Here is a 13,180-nt window from a genome sequence, read left to right as displayed (position 1 = left end):
GATGACATTGTTTTAATAACACCAAACATCAGCCAAGCGGCACAAATGCTGGCCGACTTTGACCATGAGTGTGGAAAGGTAGGACTACAGCTGAATCTCACGAAGACAGTGTTTATGAGAAACAGCCTCATTCCTGACGCCCCATTTGCTCTCAACGGAACAACCATCTCCGAATGCAACAGCTATGTGTACCTAGGTCGAGAGGTCAACATGACAAATTACCTGGCACCCGAGCTGCGCAGGAGGAAGAGAGCGGCTTGGAATGCCTTCAAGAACGTCGAAGAAATAGCTAAGAGGACGAAGAACCTCCGGCTCCGGGCACATCTCTTTGATTCCACTGTTCTTCCTGCATTAACATATGCCTCAGAGACCTGGGCCCTACACAAACAAGATGAGAACGCTATTCAGGTCTCCCAAAGAAGAATAGAAAGAGCTATGCTTGGAATATCACGTTTCACTCAAATGAGAGAAAGAATCCGGAGTTCTGACATCCGTCGACGATCAAGAATCAGGGACGCTGTCTCATTTGCCAAGGTGTCGAAAATCAGATGGGCTGGTCACGTAATGAGATTTAAAGACGACCGCTGGACTAGAGCTGTTACCGACTGGATTCCACGGGATGTCAAAAGACTGCGTGGCCGCCCACCTACCAGATGGTCAGACTTCTTCGTCAAGATCATGAACGATCGGTTTGAGGCCCTTCATGTTCCCGGAGCGAACAGATGCCATTGGGCTACACTAGCACGTGACAGGGACAAATGGAGACGTTACTGGCGCCCGCTCGAGCAAATCGACGACTAATGGGAAGTTAAGTGATTAAGTGATTGATAATTGAAACCCAAGCACAAAAATGTGTAAGTCTACAACTGTACCTCATGGTGTTTCACTAGTAAAAATTAAAAAAAAAAAAAACCTTGCATGGGGGCTGGAGCAATAGCACAGCGGGGAAGGCGTTTGCCTTCCACGCGGCCAACCCGGGTTCGATTCCCAGCATCCCGCATGGTCCCCTGAGCACCGCCAGGGGTGATTCCTGAGTGCAGAGCCAGGAGTAACCCCTGTGCATTGCCAGGTGTGATCCAAAAAGCAAAAAAAAAACAAAAACAAAACAAAAAAAACCTTGCATGGGCTTATATCTCCCTTTCAAAGGCAAGAAAAGAGAAGTGTGTGGTGTGGGGGGGGGGATATATAGGCAGCCCTGAGCGTCAGTGAGTGAGTGGCGAGAGGCAGTTGGGGACCTTTAAGGAATGTGGGGTGTGAGGAGAGCAAGTAGAGAGGCTGAGCAGCTGCCTGCAGCTGGACTCACCCGCAACCTGGACGGGCACTGCATAAATCACAGAGAACATGCCGGGTGCATGCTCGGCTCTGCCTGTCTACTGGGGGCTCTCCTTCCCCAGACCCTTGGCCTTCTGCTGGCTCCAGGGGACTGGCCTTCTGGACTCTGGGGGTCACTGAGCTGCTCCCTCCCTTCCCCAGGCCTCAACATAGGACTCAAGTCGCTGGACCTGAGCTGGAATCACATCCACTCCCAAGGAGCCGTGGCCCTGTGCAGTGGTCTCCGGGTAAGGGGCTCTCCGGGGTGTGTGTGGAGCCCATGTGAGGACAGGCTCCACCTTCCGACTCATGTTTTGAACCTCTTTCTCATGGTCTGGGATGGGGGGGGTGGTCCTGGGGTCCCCTTGGTGCTCTTCATGCGATAGGTCGGTCTCTCCCGACAGTTCCTTTCCTGGAAATCCTGCCCAGGTAAGTTCGTCCTTCGGGGCCCAGGTGGCACCCCTGAGGGTGCTTCAAGAGGGCAATTGAGTTAGGAGCTGGCAGATTGCCTGAACCCCAAAGGAAGGCATCTCAAGAGCGAGAGGCCCCAAACCCAGTTAAATTCATGAAGGTCTGGGGGTCCAGGGAGGTCTGGCCCATCTCTCCTCACAGCCCCCCCAGAACCCAGTGGGGAGCAGGCGGGGGCAGGGTATGTGGGCCCTGAGCAGGCCCTCTGCTCTGACCCTGCTCTCTTCTCCCCTTTCCCGGAGACGAACGTGACCCTGGAGAAGCTGTATCTCTCCATGAATGGCTTTAGGAATGAGGGGGCTTTGGCTCTCGGGGATATCCTCAAAGTCAACAGCTGCCTCACCCATCTGGATATTAGCAGCAACGACATCAGCAATGACGGAGTGAGCAAAATCAGCCGAGGACTGGAGGTCAACGAGAGCCTCAAAATTCTGAATGTAAGGGTGGGAGCTAGAGAGATAGTACAGTGGGTAAGGCATTTACCTTGCACTTGGCCTACCTGGGTTCGATCCCTGGCATCCCATATGGTCCCCTAGCACTGCCAAGAGCGATTTCTGAGTGCAGAGCCAGGAGTAAGCCCTGAGCATCACCTGGTATGACCCAAAAAGCCAAAAAAATAAATAAATAAAAGAATGTAAGGGCGTTCCTTCCAGTAGGAATGGAGGAATGGACCAATGTGTGTGTGTGTGTGTGTGTGTGTGTGTGAGAGAGAGAGAGAGAGAGAGAGAGAGAGAGAGCAAGAGAAAGAGAGAGGGGGGGAGAGAAACAGAGAAAGTGTGTGTGTGTGTGTGTGTCCCTGCATGTGTCAGTGTGTCTATACATTTGTCTGTGTCCACATATGTGTGCATATGTGTGTGCACCTGGGAATCCTACATGTCTATGCACCTGTGTGTATCCATGGATGTGCATGCATGTTCCCTTCACCCATGTGGGAATACCTGTGATTCATGTATCTTTGTCTGCACACACCCTGTGTGCAGGCATGTGTGTCACATCTGTCAAGGCGGAAGCAGTGGGGTGATGGGCTGGATATTGCTGGAGAAAATCTCCTGGAATCTTCTCATGCTCCACAGGCACATCCTTTCCCCCACTGTCTCCCTACAGCAAACCCCACCTCACCCTCCCTTGGGCTCTGGTAGTTGTCTCCTAACCGCCTTCCATCCTCTCACTGGGGTCTTTCCCAGGCTCTTCTTCCCGATTGCTCTCTGAACAAAACCCTGACTTTGGCTCTCTGCCTACTCCCCTGCTGCTAAGACCCCACCCCCCTCCGTCTGGGCTTCCCTAGCCTCTGTCCACCCTGTGCCCTCCCTGCTCCCAGACTCCGCTCCCCTCCCCTGCCCTTTATTTAAACACCATGGTTTACAGTCATTCGCTATCCCAAAACCAATCCCTCCACCACTGTCTCCATTTTCCCCACCCCCCGCCCCAAGCCTGCCCCCGTAGCAGGCCCACAATAACTCATTTTATATTGCTCATTCCCACTAAGTAGCTAACAGAATGATCAACGAATATTTCTGTAGAAGAAAATGTGTGAAAATTGTTTTCTCTCACCATGGGGACAGTAAGTCCTTTTCTTAAGGGGGTTTACTAAGCTGTTGTTGCATGGTAAAAGCCTTCTGTGTTCATGTTTTTGTTAATCGAGATTGGTTGGCTAATAAAGGGTGTTGGGAGGATCCTCCCAGGATGGGAGATGCATACTGAAAGTAGACTATCGACCAAACATGATTGCCACTCAATGTCTCTTTTGCAAACCACAGCACCTAAAAGGAGAGAGAGAACAAAAGGGAACGCCCTGCCACAGAGGTGGGGTGGGATGGGGGAATGGGGGAATGGAAAGATGAGGGGGTCGGAGGGATATTGGGATCACTGATGGTGGAGAATGGGCACTGGTGGAGGGATGGGTACTCAATCATTGTATAACTAAAACTCAAGCAAAAAAATTTGTAAGTCTACAACTGTACCTCATGGTGTTTCACTAATAAAAATTTTTAAAAAAAGATTGGTTGGCTGTTACATTCCCATCCAATCTGGTGTGCTGCTACTGGGAGGTCGGTGTTGTAGAGTTTGGAGATGTCACAGCTGCATGCTCCAGAAAATCCAGAATATTCAGCTGGGCAGTCTGGCCCAAGGCATGGTGGCTGCTTTGAGGTGTGGGAGCAACTGCCTTGGCTTTGTTTGGGAGGGAGCTAGCCTGCCCCGCTCCAAGATTGCCCCAGAAGTCTCAGCTGGGAACAGTTGTCTAAGAGATTTCTGTGGCTAGTTGATATCTTTTGAGATTTATTTATGAGTCGCTGGGAGATGAGCTTACGTGGTGGAGGCAGTGGGACATGGGCCCCAGGTCCATCTTTCTTACCAGCAGTGTCTTTCACTGCTGCGTCCTGGCCCCCTGTTCCCTTCCACCCTTGATGGGCCCTGTCTCAGGGCACAACTCGACAGCAAAGCTGTAGGAACCCCCAGAGTTCTGACATCCCTCGTGAGGAAAGGTCAGAGTTTCTGTGGATGGATGGATGGATGGATGGATGGATGGATGGATGGATGGATGAATGAATGGAAGGATGGATGGATGGATGGATGGATGGATGGGTGAATGGATGGATGGATGGATGGATTAATGGATAAGAAGTGAGATGGACAGATGGTTGGGCAAATGGATAGATGGATGTTGAGCAGTAAGATGAAAAGACATTGGGTGGATGGATATCCAATGGCTGGCTAGGCAGTTCATCGATGGATATATGCATGGAACACTGAGCAATGGAATGGACAGGTGATTGAGTGGGCTGATGGAGAGATGAATGACTAGTGAGTGGGGCAGAGGTTGGACAGTGAGGTTGGCAGATGGTTTGGTAAATGGATGTATAGATGCATGGATGGATGAGTGGATGGATGAATAGGAGGGTCAGTGTTTGGGCAGTGAGAGAATAAGAATGGGTTGATGGATGGATAGATGGAAGGATGGTTTAGAAGTCATATGAACAGGTGATTTGGTAGGTGGATGGATGAGTAGAAAGGTGGAAAGTTGGATGGATGATGGGACTAACAGACAGGTACATGTGGAAGGAAACACCAGCTGTGCTCTGAGCTGACCTCCCCATCCCCATTTCATCCTCCTCCCACAGCTCTTCCTGAACCCTCTAAACCTGGAAGGGGCTCTTTTACTCATCATGGCCATCAAAAGGAACACCAAGTCCGTGATGGAGGAGGTTAACATTTCCGTGAGTTAATGACAATGGCTGCGTGCTGGCTTGTACCCTTGTGGGAGCCAGTCACCACGGGCCTCTGTGTGGGCAGTTGCCAACTGCTGTGTTCGCTCAGGCCCTCCTGCATGTGCTCCTTGAAAATTGCTCCTTTGCGAGTACAGCTTTGCCCTCCCTTTTGTTAGGGGCAACATTTGGTCCTCAGTGTGGGCTCACGAACCCTGTCCCCAGCAACCCCAACTCTGAGCACCCTAGCCTGAGCCTGGGAGCAGAGCGGGAAACCAAGGCAAGCAGTCCCCCCGCCCCCAAACAATTCACCTACCATCAGCTCTGCTGGGGGTGCTGCTCCCAGAATGATGCCAGAACCACAGGTGAGTCAGGGAATTAAGTATGTGCAAATTTGAATTCCCCTCTCCCCATTTTTTTGTTTTTTTGTTTTTTGGTTTTGTTTTGTATCTTTGGGGCTACCCATGGCAGTGCTGGGGCTTAGTCCTGGCTCGGTGCTCAGGGATCTCTCCTCAAAGTTCTGGAGGAACAGACACAGTGCTGGGGATCACACCTGGGTCAGCCTTGTGAAAAGCAAGCAACTTACTCCCCGGGCTAATCTCCCCTGCCCGAAAACTGGGATAGATCTCAGGTGCCCTGACCTCTGCTCAGAGCAGTGTCTGACGGTCAAAGCTTCCTGCTGCAGTTTGCTTGTCTCAGCTGGAGGCGGGCACCCCTGAGCCCAGCAGCCCACCCTCCCTCCCTTCTTCTCTCCCTTTCACCCAAAGTGATTTCCTAGCCATGGGATCCTCCTTGGAGAGTGGGGAGAGGAGCGTTTGTGTCCTAGTGGGTGTCAGAGCACAGTACCATCAACCGGGTGGCTTCGACGAGAGGAATAGCTGTCCTCACGGCTCTCGAAGTCAGGAGTGAGTTCACACACAGGTGTGGGCAGGCTGGTCCTTCCCAGGTGGTAAAGGCAGCTGTGCCAGAGCATCTCCAAACCTTGGCTTCAGTCACATGCGCCAGCTCCCCAGTGCGTGTCTGTTCCCATGTGTCCCTTTCTCATAAACACACCAGGACCCACCCCAGGACCTCATTGTCACTGCGTCAGCTGCAAAGACCCTGTTTGCAAGTAGGGTCGCATTCACAGGGACCCGGAATACGAACTTCAGCAGCTTTTCTTTCTTTCTTTTTTTTCCCTCTATTTTCATAGAAGGAGACTAAACAGAGAGGTTAGGTCAGTTGTCCGGGACCACATAGTAAGTGAGAAGCACAGTATAGTCAAGACTCGCACCCCACCCCAGACTGCCACAGGGCAGCAGTGACCCAGTTCCTTTTATTTATATTTTATATTTGTGTTTTATTTTAGACATTGTGGCTTACAATACTGTTAATGGTGAGATATAAAGTAACATAGTAAGGGAATAGCGAAAGAAAGAATCCTCTTTAATACTTCCTCTTGGTTTGGGGACCACACCCGGTGATGCTCAGGGGTTACTCCTGGCTCTGCACTCAGAAATTACTCCGGGCGGTGCTCGGGGGACTGTATGGGATGTGGGGAATTGAATTCAAGTCTGCTTCATGCAAGGCAAGCACCCTATTTGCTGTGCTATTGCTCCAAACCCTTTTCTGTTTTAATAGCACCCAATAGAATCCACTCTTAGACTTTCTGCCTTTGCAGTGTTAGCAGGGATGAACTCTGGAATGAGATACTTCTGATATTTAAGCTTGAAGTACCTATAAACCTCAGCTATTGGGAAATATGACAGCATACCTGTGCTTTTCTTCACTCTGTCTTCCATGGTCCCTCTCTGTCATGGATTGCTCTTTTTCTTTTTTTGGGGGGGGGGGCACACCCAGCAATGTTCAGGGGCTCTTTCCAACTGTGCTCTGGAGACCATGTGTGACTTCCAAGTCCAGGATGGAACCCAGACCTTGAGCAGGCGAAACATGCTCTCCTTCTGTTGGGCGCTCTCTCCACCCCAGGCCCCTCTGCCTGGTATGTGCTCTCTGACTCTCTCTCATTCTCACTCTCTCCCTCTCTCTCTCTCACTCATTCACTCTCTTGCTCTTACTCACTTTTTCTCGCACTCTCTCTCATCCTCTCTCCCTCCTTCTCTCTGTCTGTCTCTGTCTCTCTGTCTCTGTCTCTGTCTCTCTCTCTCTCTCAGAGGCTGTGTCCTCACCCCCGCCCTACAGCTCTCTCCTTGATCCCTGGGTGCTGCCTTAACCCTCACATCACTCTGCCTCAATCAGCCATAGATCCCAACGGGGGGGATTGGGTTTGGCCCTTGCAGGATGAACTAGAAGGCATGAGTCCTAGCAAGCCTGAGTGTATCTGAGGGACACCAGCAAGGGTGCTGTTAGGGAATGTAGCTCAGTAGGAAATCACATGTCTCATACACATGAGGCCCTGGGTTCAATCCCTAACACCACGCACACAAAAAGAAAACTTGATGTTGTGGTTGTTGTTATCATTTACTATTATTATTATTATTATTATTTTGGTTTTTAGGGTCATACCTGGCAGTGCTCAGAAATTACTCCTGGCCCTGCACTTAGGAATTACTCCTGGGGGTGCTTGGCAGGCTGGGGATCAACCCCAGATCAGCCACATACCAGGCAAATGCCCTACCCACTGTGCTATTGCTCTGACCGCAGCATGATGTTATTGATACCCTAGAAGGCATATAATCCCCGGAGATCAGTGTCAATAGGACTAACGGGGGTGGCAGAGAGGTAACATACTGTCCTTGTGTGTAGCTGACCTGGGTGTGATACTCCACGCCCCCTAAGGCTCCCGAAGACCCTCTGGGTGATCCATGAACAGAGCCAGGAGTCAGCCCTGAGCAGTTATACTGTTCCTCCACTTTGCCCACAAGGCTCTCATCACTCTCAATGATGTTGGCATTTCTTGGTTGGCAGATGTTTCTAGAACTTTCTCCAGAAGGCGAGAGTTAAGAACTTAGTTCCTTAAGCATGGCTCTTAGTCTTTGAAAAGGTGAGAGATGAGAATCGGATAGAATGGATCAAAGCCCTGTTCACAGGACACAGGCTCTCTCCTGAGGCCTCAGCCTGGCTTCTGAGGAGGCTTCCAAAGAGGGTCCCCGTATGCTCTGTGCCAGGGCAGGGGGTGGGCCATGAGGATCCTCTCCCTGAGCAGCTGCTGAAAACCCAGCACCGGTGTCAGACCCGGACCTGTCACCCTGGCCCCTTGCTAGCCTCCTCCGTCACTGCAGACCTCTACCAGGCTGAGAAAATCTCACAGGAACCACAGAGTCAGATCCCGCCCCTGCAGACCTGAAACCGTGACTTACCCACCCTGCCAGTGGGTGGCGCTGCAGAGGCGCCGGGAAAGACAATGGGCTCTCAGGTTGATCCTCTGGCCTGGGTAGCCACGGCTGTCCCCTCATGAACACCCCCTCTCCTCCTGACACAGAACGTGCTGGTGTCCGAGCAGTTCACCAAGATCTTGGAAGGCGTGTACGCCGTGCACCCACAGCTGGACGTGTTCTACAAGAGCGTGCAAGGCCAGAGCGCCAAGAAGACGGTGTCCGAATGGAAAAACTGCATAAAGATGATCCAGGTGAGCCCCCCGCCCCTCCAAAAGATGGTCTTTGGCCCCAAATCAGCTTCCCAGTTTCCCTCTTCCAGCAGCGTCTGCACAGCCCTCTAACAGGGACATCACAGACCAGGAATGTTCTAGACTTCTAGAACATTCTAGACAGTGCTGCTGATGAGCAGAGGAAGGAAGGGGAAGGCAGAGTTGAAGTGGGAAGGATTCTCCCAGCTGGGTCCTCCAAGCATGGCTGTCACACCACAGGGTAGCCACCAAAGGGCCCTGTGCCTCAGTTTTGCTGCCTGTAAAATGGTCATAAATTGGGCTGGAACCATAGCACAGCAAGTAGGGCATTTGCCTTGCATGCAGCCTACCCAGGTTTGATTCCCAGCATCCCATATGGTTCCCCGAGCACTGCCAGGAGTAGTTTCTGAGTGCATGAGCCAGGAGTAACCCCTGTGCATTGCTGGGTGTGACCCAAAAAGCAAAAAAAGGAAAAAATAAAAGGTCATAAATAAGCACCTGCCCCAGGAGGGTTGTCATGAATGTCATGAAGAGCTTTGTTTTGTTTTTTGTTCTGGAGGCACTTAAGGGTTACTTTAGCATGCTCAGGGGTGACTCCCCACAGGCCTCTCAGCGGCTTCCCAAACGCATTCAGCAAACCTCATCTGGGGGTGCAATATCTAGCTTTCACCTTCTGCATTATGGAGAGATGCTCTTTGAGGGGTGGGTGGGGGTAGAGGGTTCCCCGGGGGTTCCGGTCATGGCACTCAGGATCAGTTGCAGCACCGAGCGGAAAGCCGCTTTGGATGTGTTGGTTAAGGGTCAGGTGGGCTCTGCTGGCACCAGCTCTGTCCTGCCCAGGTGGGCCGGGTTAGTGACCATCAGGCCCGCTGGCCCTCACCCTACAACTCTGAAACGGGGCCTCCCTTTGCTGGGGGCTGGAGGTCACAGAGTTCTTACAGACATTACAAAGTCTAATGTTTCCTCTGGTGTCTCTGGCTTCTGCAGAAATATGCGGATCAAAACAAAATCTCCATCACCGATTTTTTCGTGCACCTGAACCCCAAGGGAACCCTCAAGATGCCCACAGGCGAGTTCCGGAAAGCTCTGGTACAGGTACGCTGTGTGTGGGTGGGTGCATGTACCTGTGTAAGTGAGCACATGGCGGGGAAGAGGGGCGGTGAATGAGGGCATGTGTGTGCATTAGTGTGTGCATTGATGTGAGCACGTGTGATGTTTGTAGAAGTGTTCTCATACAGTTCTTGCGACTGTATGAGTATGTGCACGTATGCCTGTGAGCACGTGAGAGTGCATGTACAAGTGTCTGTGCTTCTGAGAGCACATGTGTGTAGCGTGTGCACACCTAAGTGTGACTATGGACACAAATGTGTGTTTCCATGTGAGCACATGAGTGTGCGTGCGTGTGCATGCATGTGAGTAGAGTGTGTGTAGCACATTGAGTGTGCACAAGCATGTATGCACGTGAACAGAGTGTGCACAAGTATGTGTGTCCATGAGCCTAGTGTGTGTGAATGCATGTGTTTGCACGTGAGAAGAGTGTACATGAATGCATGCGAGCACACAAATGTGCATGAGTGTTATCATATGAGCACGTGAGTGTGTGTGTGTTTGTGTGCATGTGAGCATAATGTGCATTGGACACACGTGAGCACACGAGTGTGGGTAAGTGCCGTCACATGTGCACGAGTGTGCATGAGAGTATATGCATGTGAGTACACGAGTTTGCATGAGGGTGTATGCACGGGAGGATGCGTATGCAGACGCGTGAGGGTGTGAGCACGCATGTGTGCGTGAATGCATGTCTGTGGGAGGCAGGAGAGGGACTGAGCCCAGCGCTCCCTCACCCCGACTCTCATTCGGCCTCTGCAGCAGAAGAATGTCTCTTTCACCCGGTACCACATCAGGGAGCTGATCAAGGAGCTCGAGGACCAGACAGGCATGGTGGATTTCAGGTCAGCTGGGCCCCACGGCCTCACCCAGGCCCCTGGACGTCACCTGCCTAACTTGGCCCATGCTAGAGCACCTGGGCTGATCAGGCCCCGGCCCAGCCCCTGCCAAGTCTAGTCCACAGCTGAGAGATGACGCAGGGACCTCCATTAGGTCCTGGCACATGTGGGGCTGTGTGCAGGTGCCTTGGAGGGCTGGAGAGAAGGTCCCAATTGGGGGTGGTGGGGGTCAGGCACACGGACTTGGATAAGAGGCCGAGGGACCCAAAGGGGGCCCATGTGGGGTGTTGGCGAAAGTGAGTCACTTGCCTCTGCTGTGATCCTGGCCGGACTCCTGGGCGAGATGGGGAAGGACAGGGCTCAGGGCCATGAAGGTGGTCGGCACCCCCGCACCTCGCACCAGGCCCCGGGCTCTGCCCATCAGGCACAGGGTTTGCATGGGCCTGATCGCGGAGCCATGGGCACCCCCAGGTTGTCATCAGGACGGTGAGCCTTTAGAGGGGATAAGTGCTCAGAGCCCATCAAGGGCAACGCAAGCGGTTCTGGGACCCCCCACCCCCTTCGCTGTGCAGCTGTCAGCCCCTTTGGTCCTGGCGCAGCTCCACGTTCTCCCTAAAGAGAGGAGGGACATGACATGCCATTCCCATACCCCTGCCTGGCCTCCTGCTGTGGGCAGGCGGGCGGTGCCTACAGCAGCCCGGGAGATCCCATCCGGAAACTGCGAAGCTCTGGCGTTGCAGAGAAGGCTGCCTGGGTACCAACGCAGGGATCCGGGTGGGCACCAGTGGGCTGTTCTCCTTGCAGCTCTGGGAGGGTCCCCTCAGGAGCACTGTGGCACGTGGTTCCTCCTGCCACCCCCGCTGTGAGCACTGGCTCCTGGCATGCTCCGAGTCCACCCACGTCAGCAGGGAGACAGAGCAACCAACCGTGAAGAGTTGGGGCCTGTCCCAGAGCTTCCTCAAGCCCCTGAGATCAATCTGTGCTTGGGCTGAGGCGGGTGGCTTGGCTATTGTCCAGAGCTCGGGGCCAGTGGAGTACTGGTAACAGCTCCGCTCCTGTAGATCCCTGGGCAAGCTAGCTTAAAAAAAAAAAAAAATTCCTCCGTGCCTCAGTTTCCCCTTCTGGATCTTAGGGATAATAATAATAGTAATAACAGTCAGCTCTGGTAAAGTGCTTCAAACACTGCCTGGCAGGCGGTGGGCTCAGAAGACACTGTTTATCAGCTGTGTTGTCCATGCATGACCCAAGTCCAGATGGTTTCTGACTGTCCATGCTGCTGTGTCCTCCATGCTCATCTTTAGTCTTTTGCTGTTTTTTTTCTTGGGGGCTGATCCCATCTGCCAGTGGACAACTCCTGGCTCTGCATTAAGGAATCAGCTCTGGCAGTGCTTGAGGGTCCAAGTGGAATACTGGGGATCCAACCTGGGTCAGCTTGGTGTGAGGCGGCCACCCTACCTGCTGTACCATCACGCCAGCCCATCTTTAGTCTTTTTTGTTTTGTTTTGTTTTGTTTTGTTTGGGGGCCACACCTGGAAGTGCTCAGGGGTTGCTCCTGGCTCTGCACTCAGGAATTACTCCTGGCAGGCTCAGGGGACCATATGGGATGCTATGCATTGGCCACAGGCAAAGCAAATGTCCTACCCACTGTGCTATCTCTCTGGCCCCCACCATCAGTCTTTTTAATTCAGCCTTTTGACCATGTGTGGTACTATATGCTCCGTTTCTCTGGTGGTCTGAGCCCGTTGCTACTCTGAATGACGGCCTCACCACATCTTCCTGTGTGTAGCGTCTGTACACACATGTCTCTAAAGCCAGACCCCTGGAACAGGCCAGAGCAGGGGACACGCCAGTTTCTGACACATCCTAAAATTTTAATTGAAGGGCTAGTGAGTCCAGTAAGCAGGGTGCTTCCCTAGGCCAACCCAGATTCCATCCCTGATGCCCCATGTGATTCTCCAAGCACCGCCAGGAGGGATCCCTGAGAGCAGAGCCCTGAGCACTGCTGGGTATGCTCTGTTCAATCAACTGCCAGTTTCTGACTGATGGTGTCCAGTGCTGGGCTCTCCCCCAGTCTGACCGTCACCAAGGCGACGGAAGGGCTCATACTTGGGGTCCGGGTTGGGGGTGAGTCTACCCTTACTTCTGACATGTAGCCACTGGGCTGCCTGGACGCTCAACCTTGTCCCTGACCTCCCGCACAGCATCATCTCGAGGGAGAAGTTGTGGCAACTGCCTGCTCTGGAAGAACGCGCCCAGGCCCGAGGAGCCTCTGCGGGCCCAGCGGCCCCAGGCACTGGCGAAGCCTCTGCTGAACACTGATGGGCAGACACCATGGCCAAAGCAGCAGCATTGAATAAAACCGGACTTGGACTGCCTCAGGCTGCTGGTGCTCGAGTTTGGGCTGTGTGTGGAGTTGCTGCAGGTTCTGGTGACGGCGGCGGTGGGGGTGTTCTCAGCAGCCTCAAGAATCTTGGAGATGGTGGGGCTGGAGTGATGATAGCACAGCAGGTAGGGCGTTTGCCTTGCATGCAGGCGACCCAAGTTCGATTCCCGGTGTCCCATATGGTCCCCTGAGCAGCGCCAGGAGTAATTCCTGAGTGCAGAGCCAGAAGTAACCCCTGTGTATAGCTAGGTGTGACCCAAAAAAAGAAAAAAAAGAAAAAGAAAGAAAAAAGAATCTTGGAGATGGT

At 52.8% G+C, this 13,180-nt stretch overlaps 1 protein-coding gene across 1 annotated transcript in view; it reads left to right on the top strand.

Annotated features, from left to right (window-relative positions):
- The window catches only part of LRRC74A (leucine rich repeat containing 74A), a 32,286-nt gene extending 19,443 nt beyond the window's left edge, over nt 1-12,843 (top strand). Inside the window, exons 8-15 of the mRNA XM_056133336.1 lie at nt 1,474-1,559; nt 2,022-2,216; nt 4,899-4,994; nt 8,401-8,547; nt 9,532-9,639; nt 10,414-10,496; nt 12,562-12,614; nt 12,692-12,843. Of these exons, the coding sequence (XP_055989311.1) occupies nt 1,474-1,559; nt 2,022-2,216; nt 4,899-4,994; nt 8,401-8,547; nt 9,532-9,639; nt 10,414-10,496; nt 12,562-12,614; nt 12,692-12,843 (920 nt within the window). The remainder of the gene's footprint in view (nt 1-1,473; nt 1,560-2,021; nt 2,217-4,898; nt 4,995-8,400; nt 8,548-9,531; nt 9,640-10,413; nt 10,497-12,561; nt 12,615-12,691) is intronic.
- Nucleotides 12,844-13,180: the final 337 nt, after the last annotated feature.

Source organism: Sorex fumeus, unplaced genomic scaffold, assembly GCF_029834395.1.
Source record: "Sorex fumeus unplaced genomic scaffold, SorFum_2.1 ptg000098l, whole genome shotgun sequence".
NCBI lineage: Eukaryota > Metazoa > Chordata > Mammalia > Eulipotyphla > Soricidae > Sorex > Sorex fumeus.
Note: the sequence above shows the minus strand (reverse complement) of the source record. Positions and strands in the feature narration are given on the sequence as shown.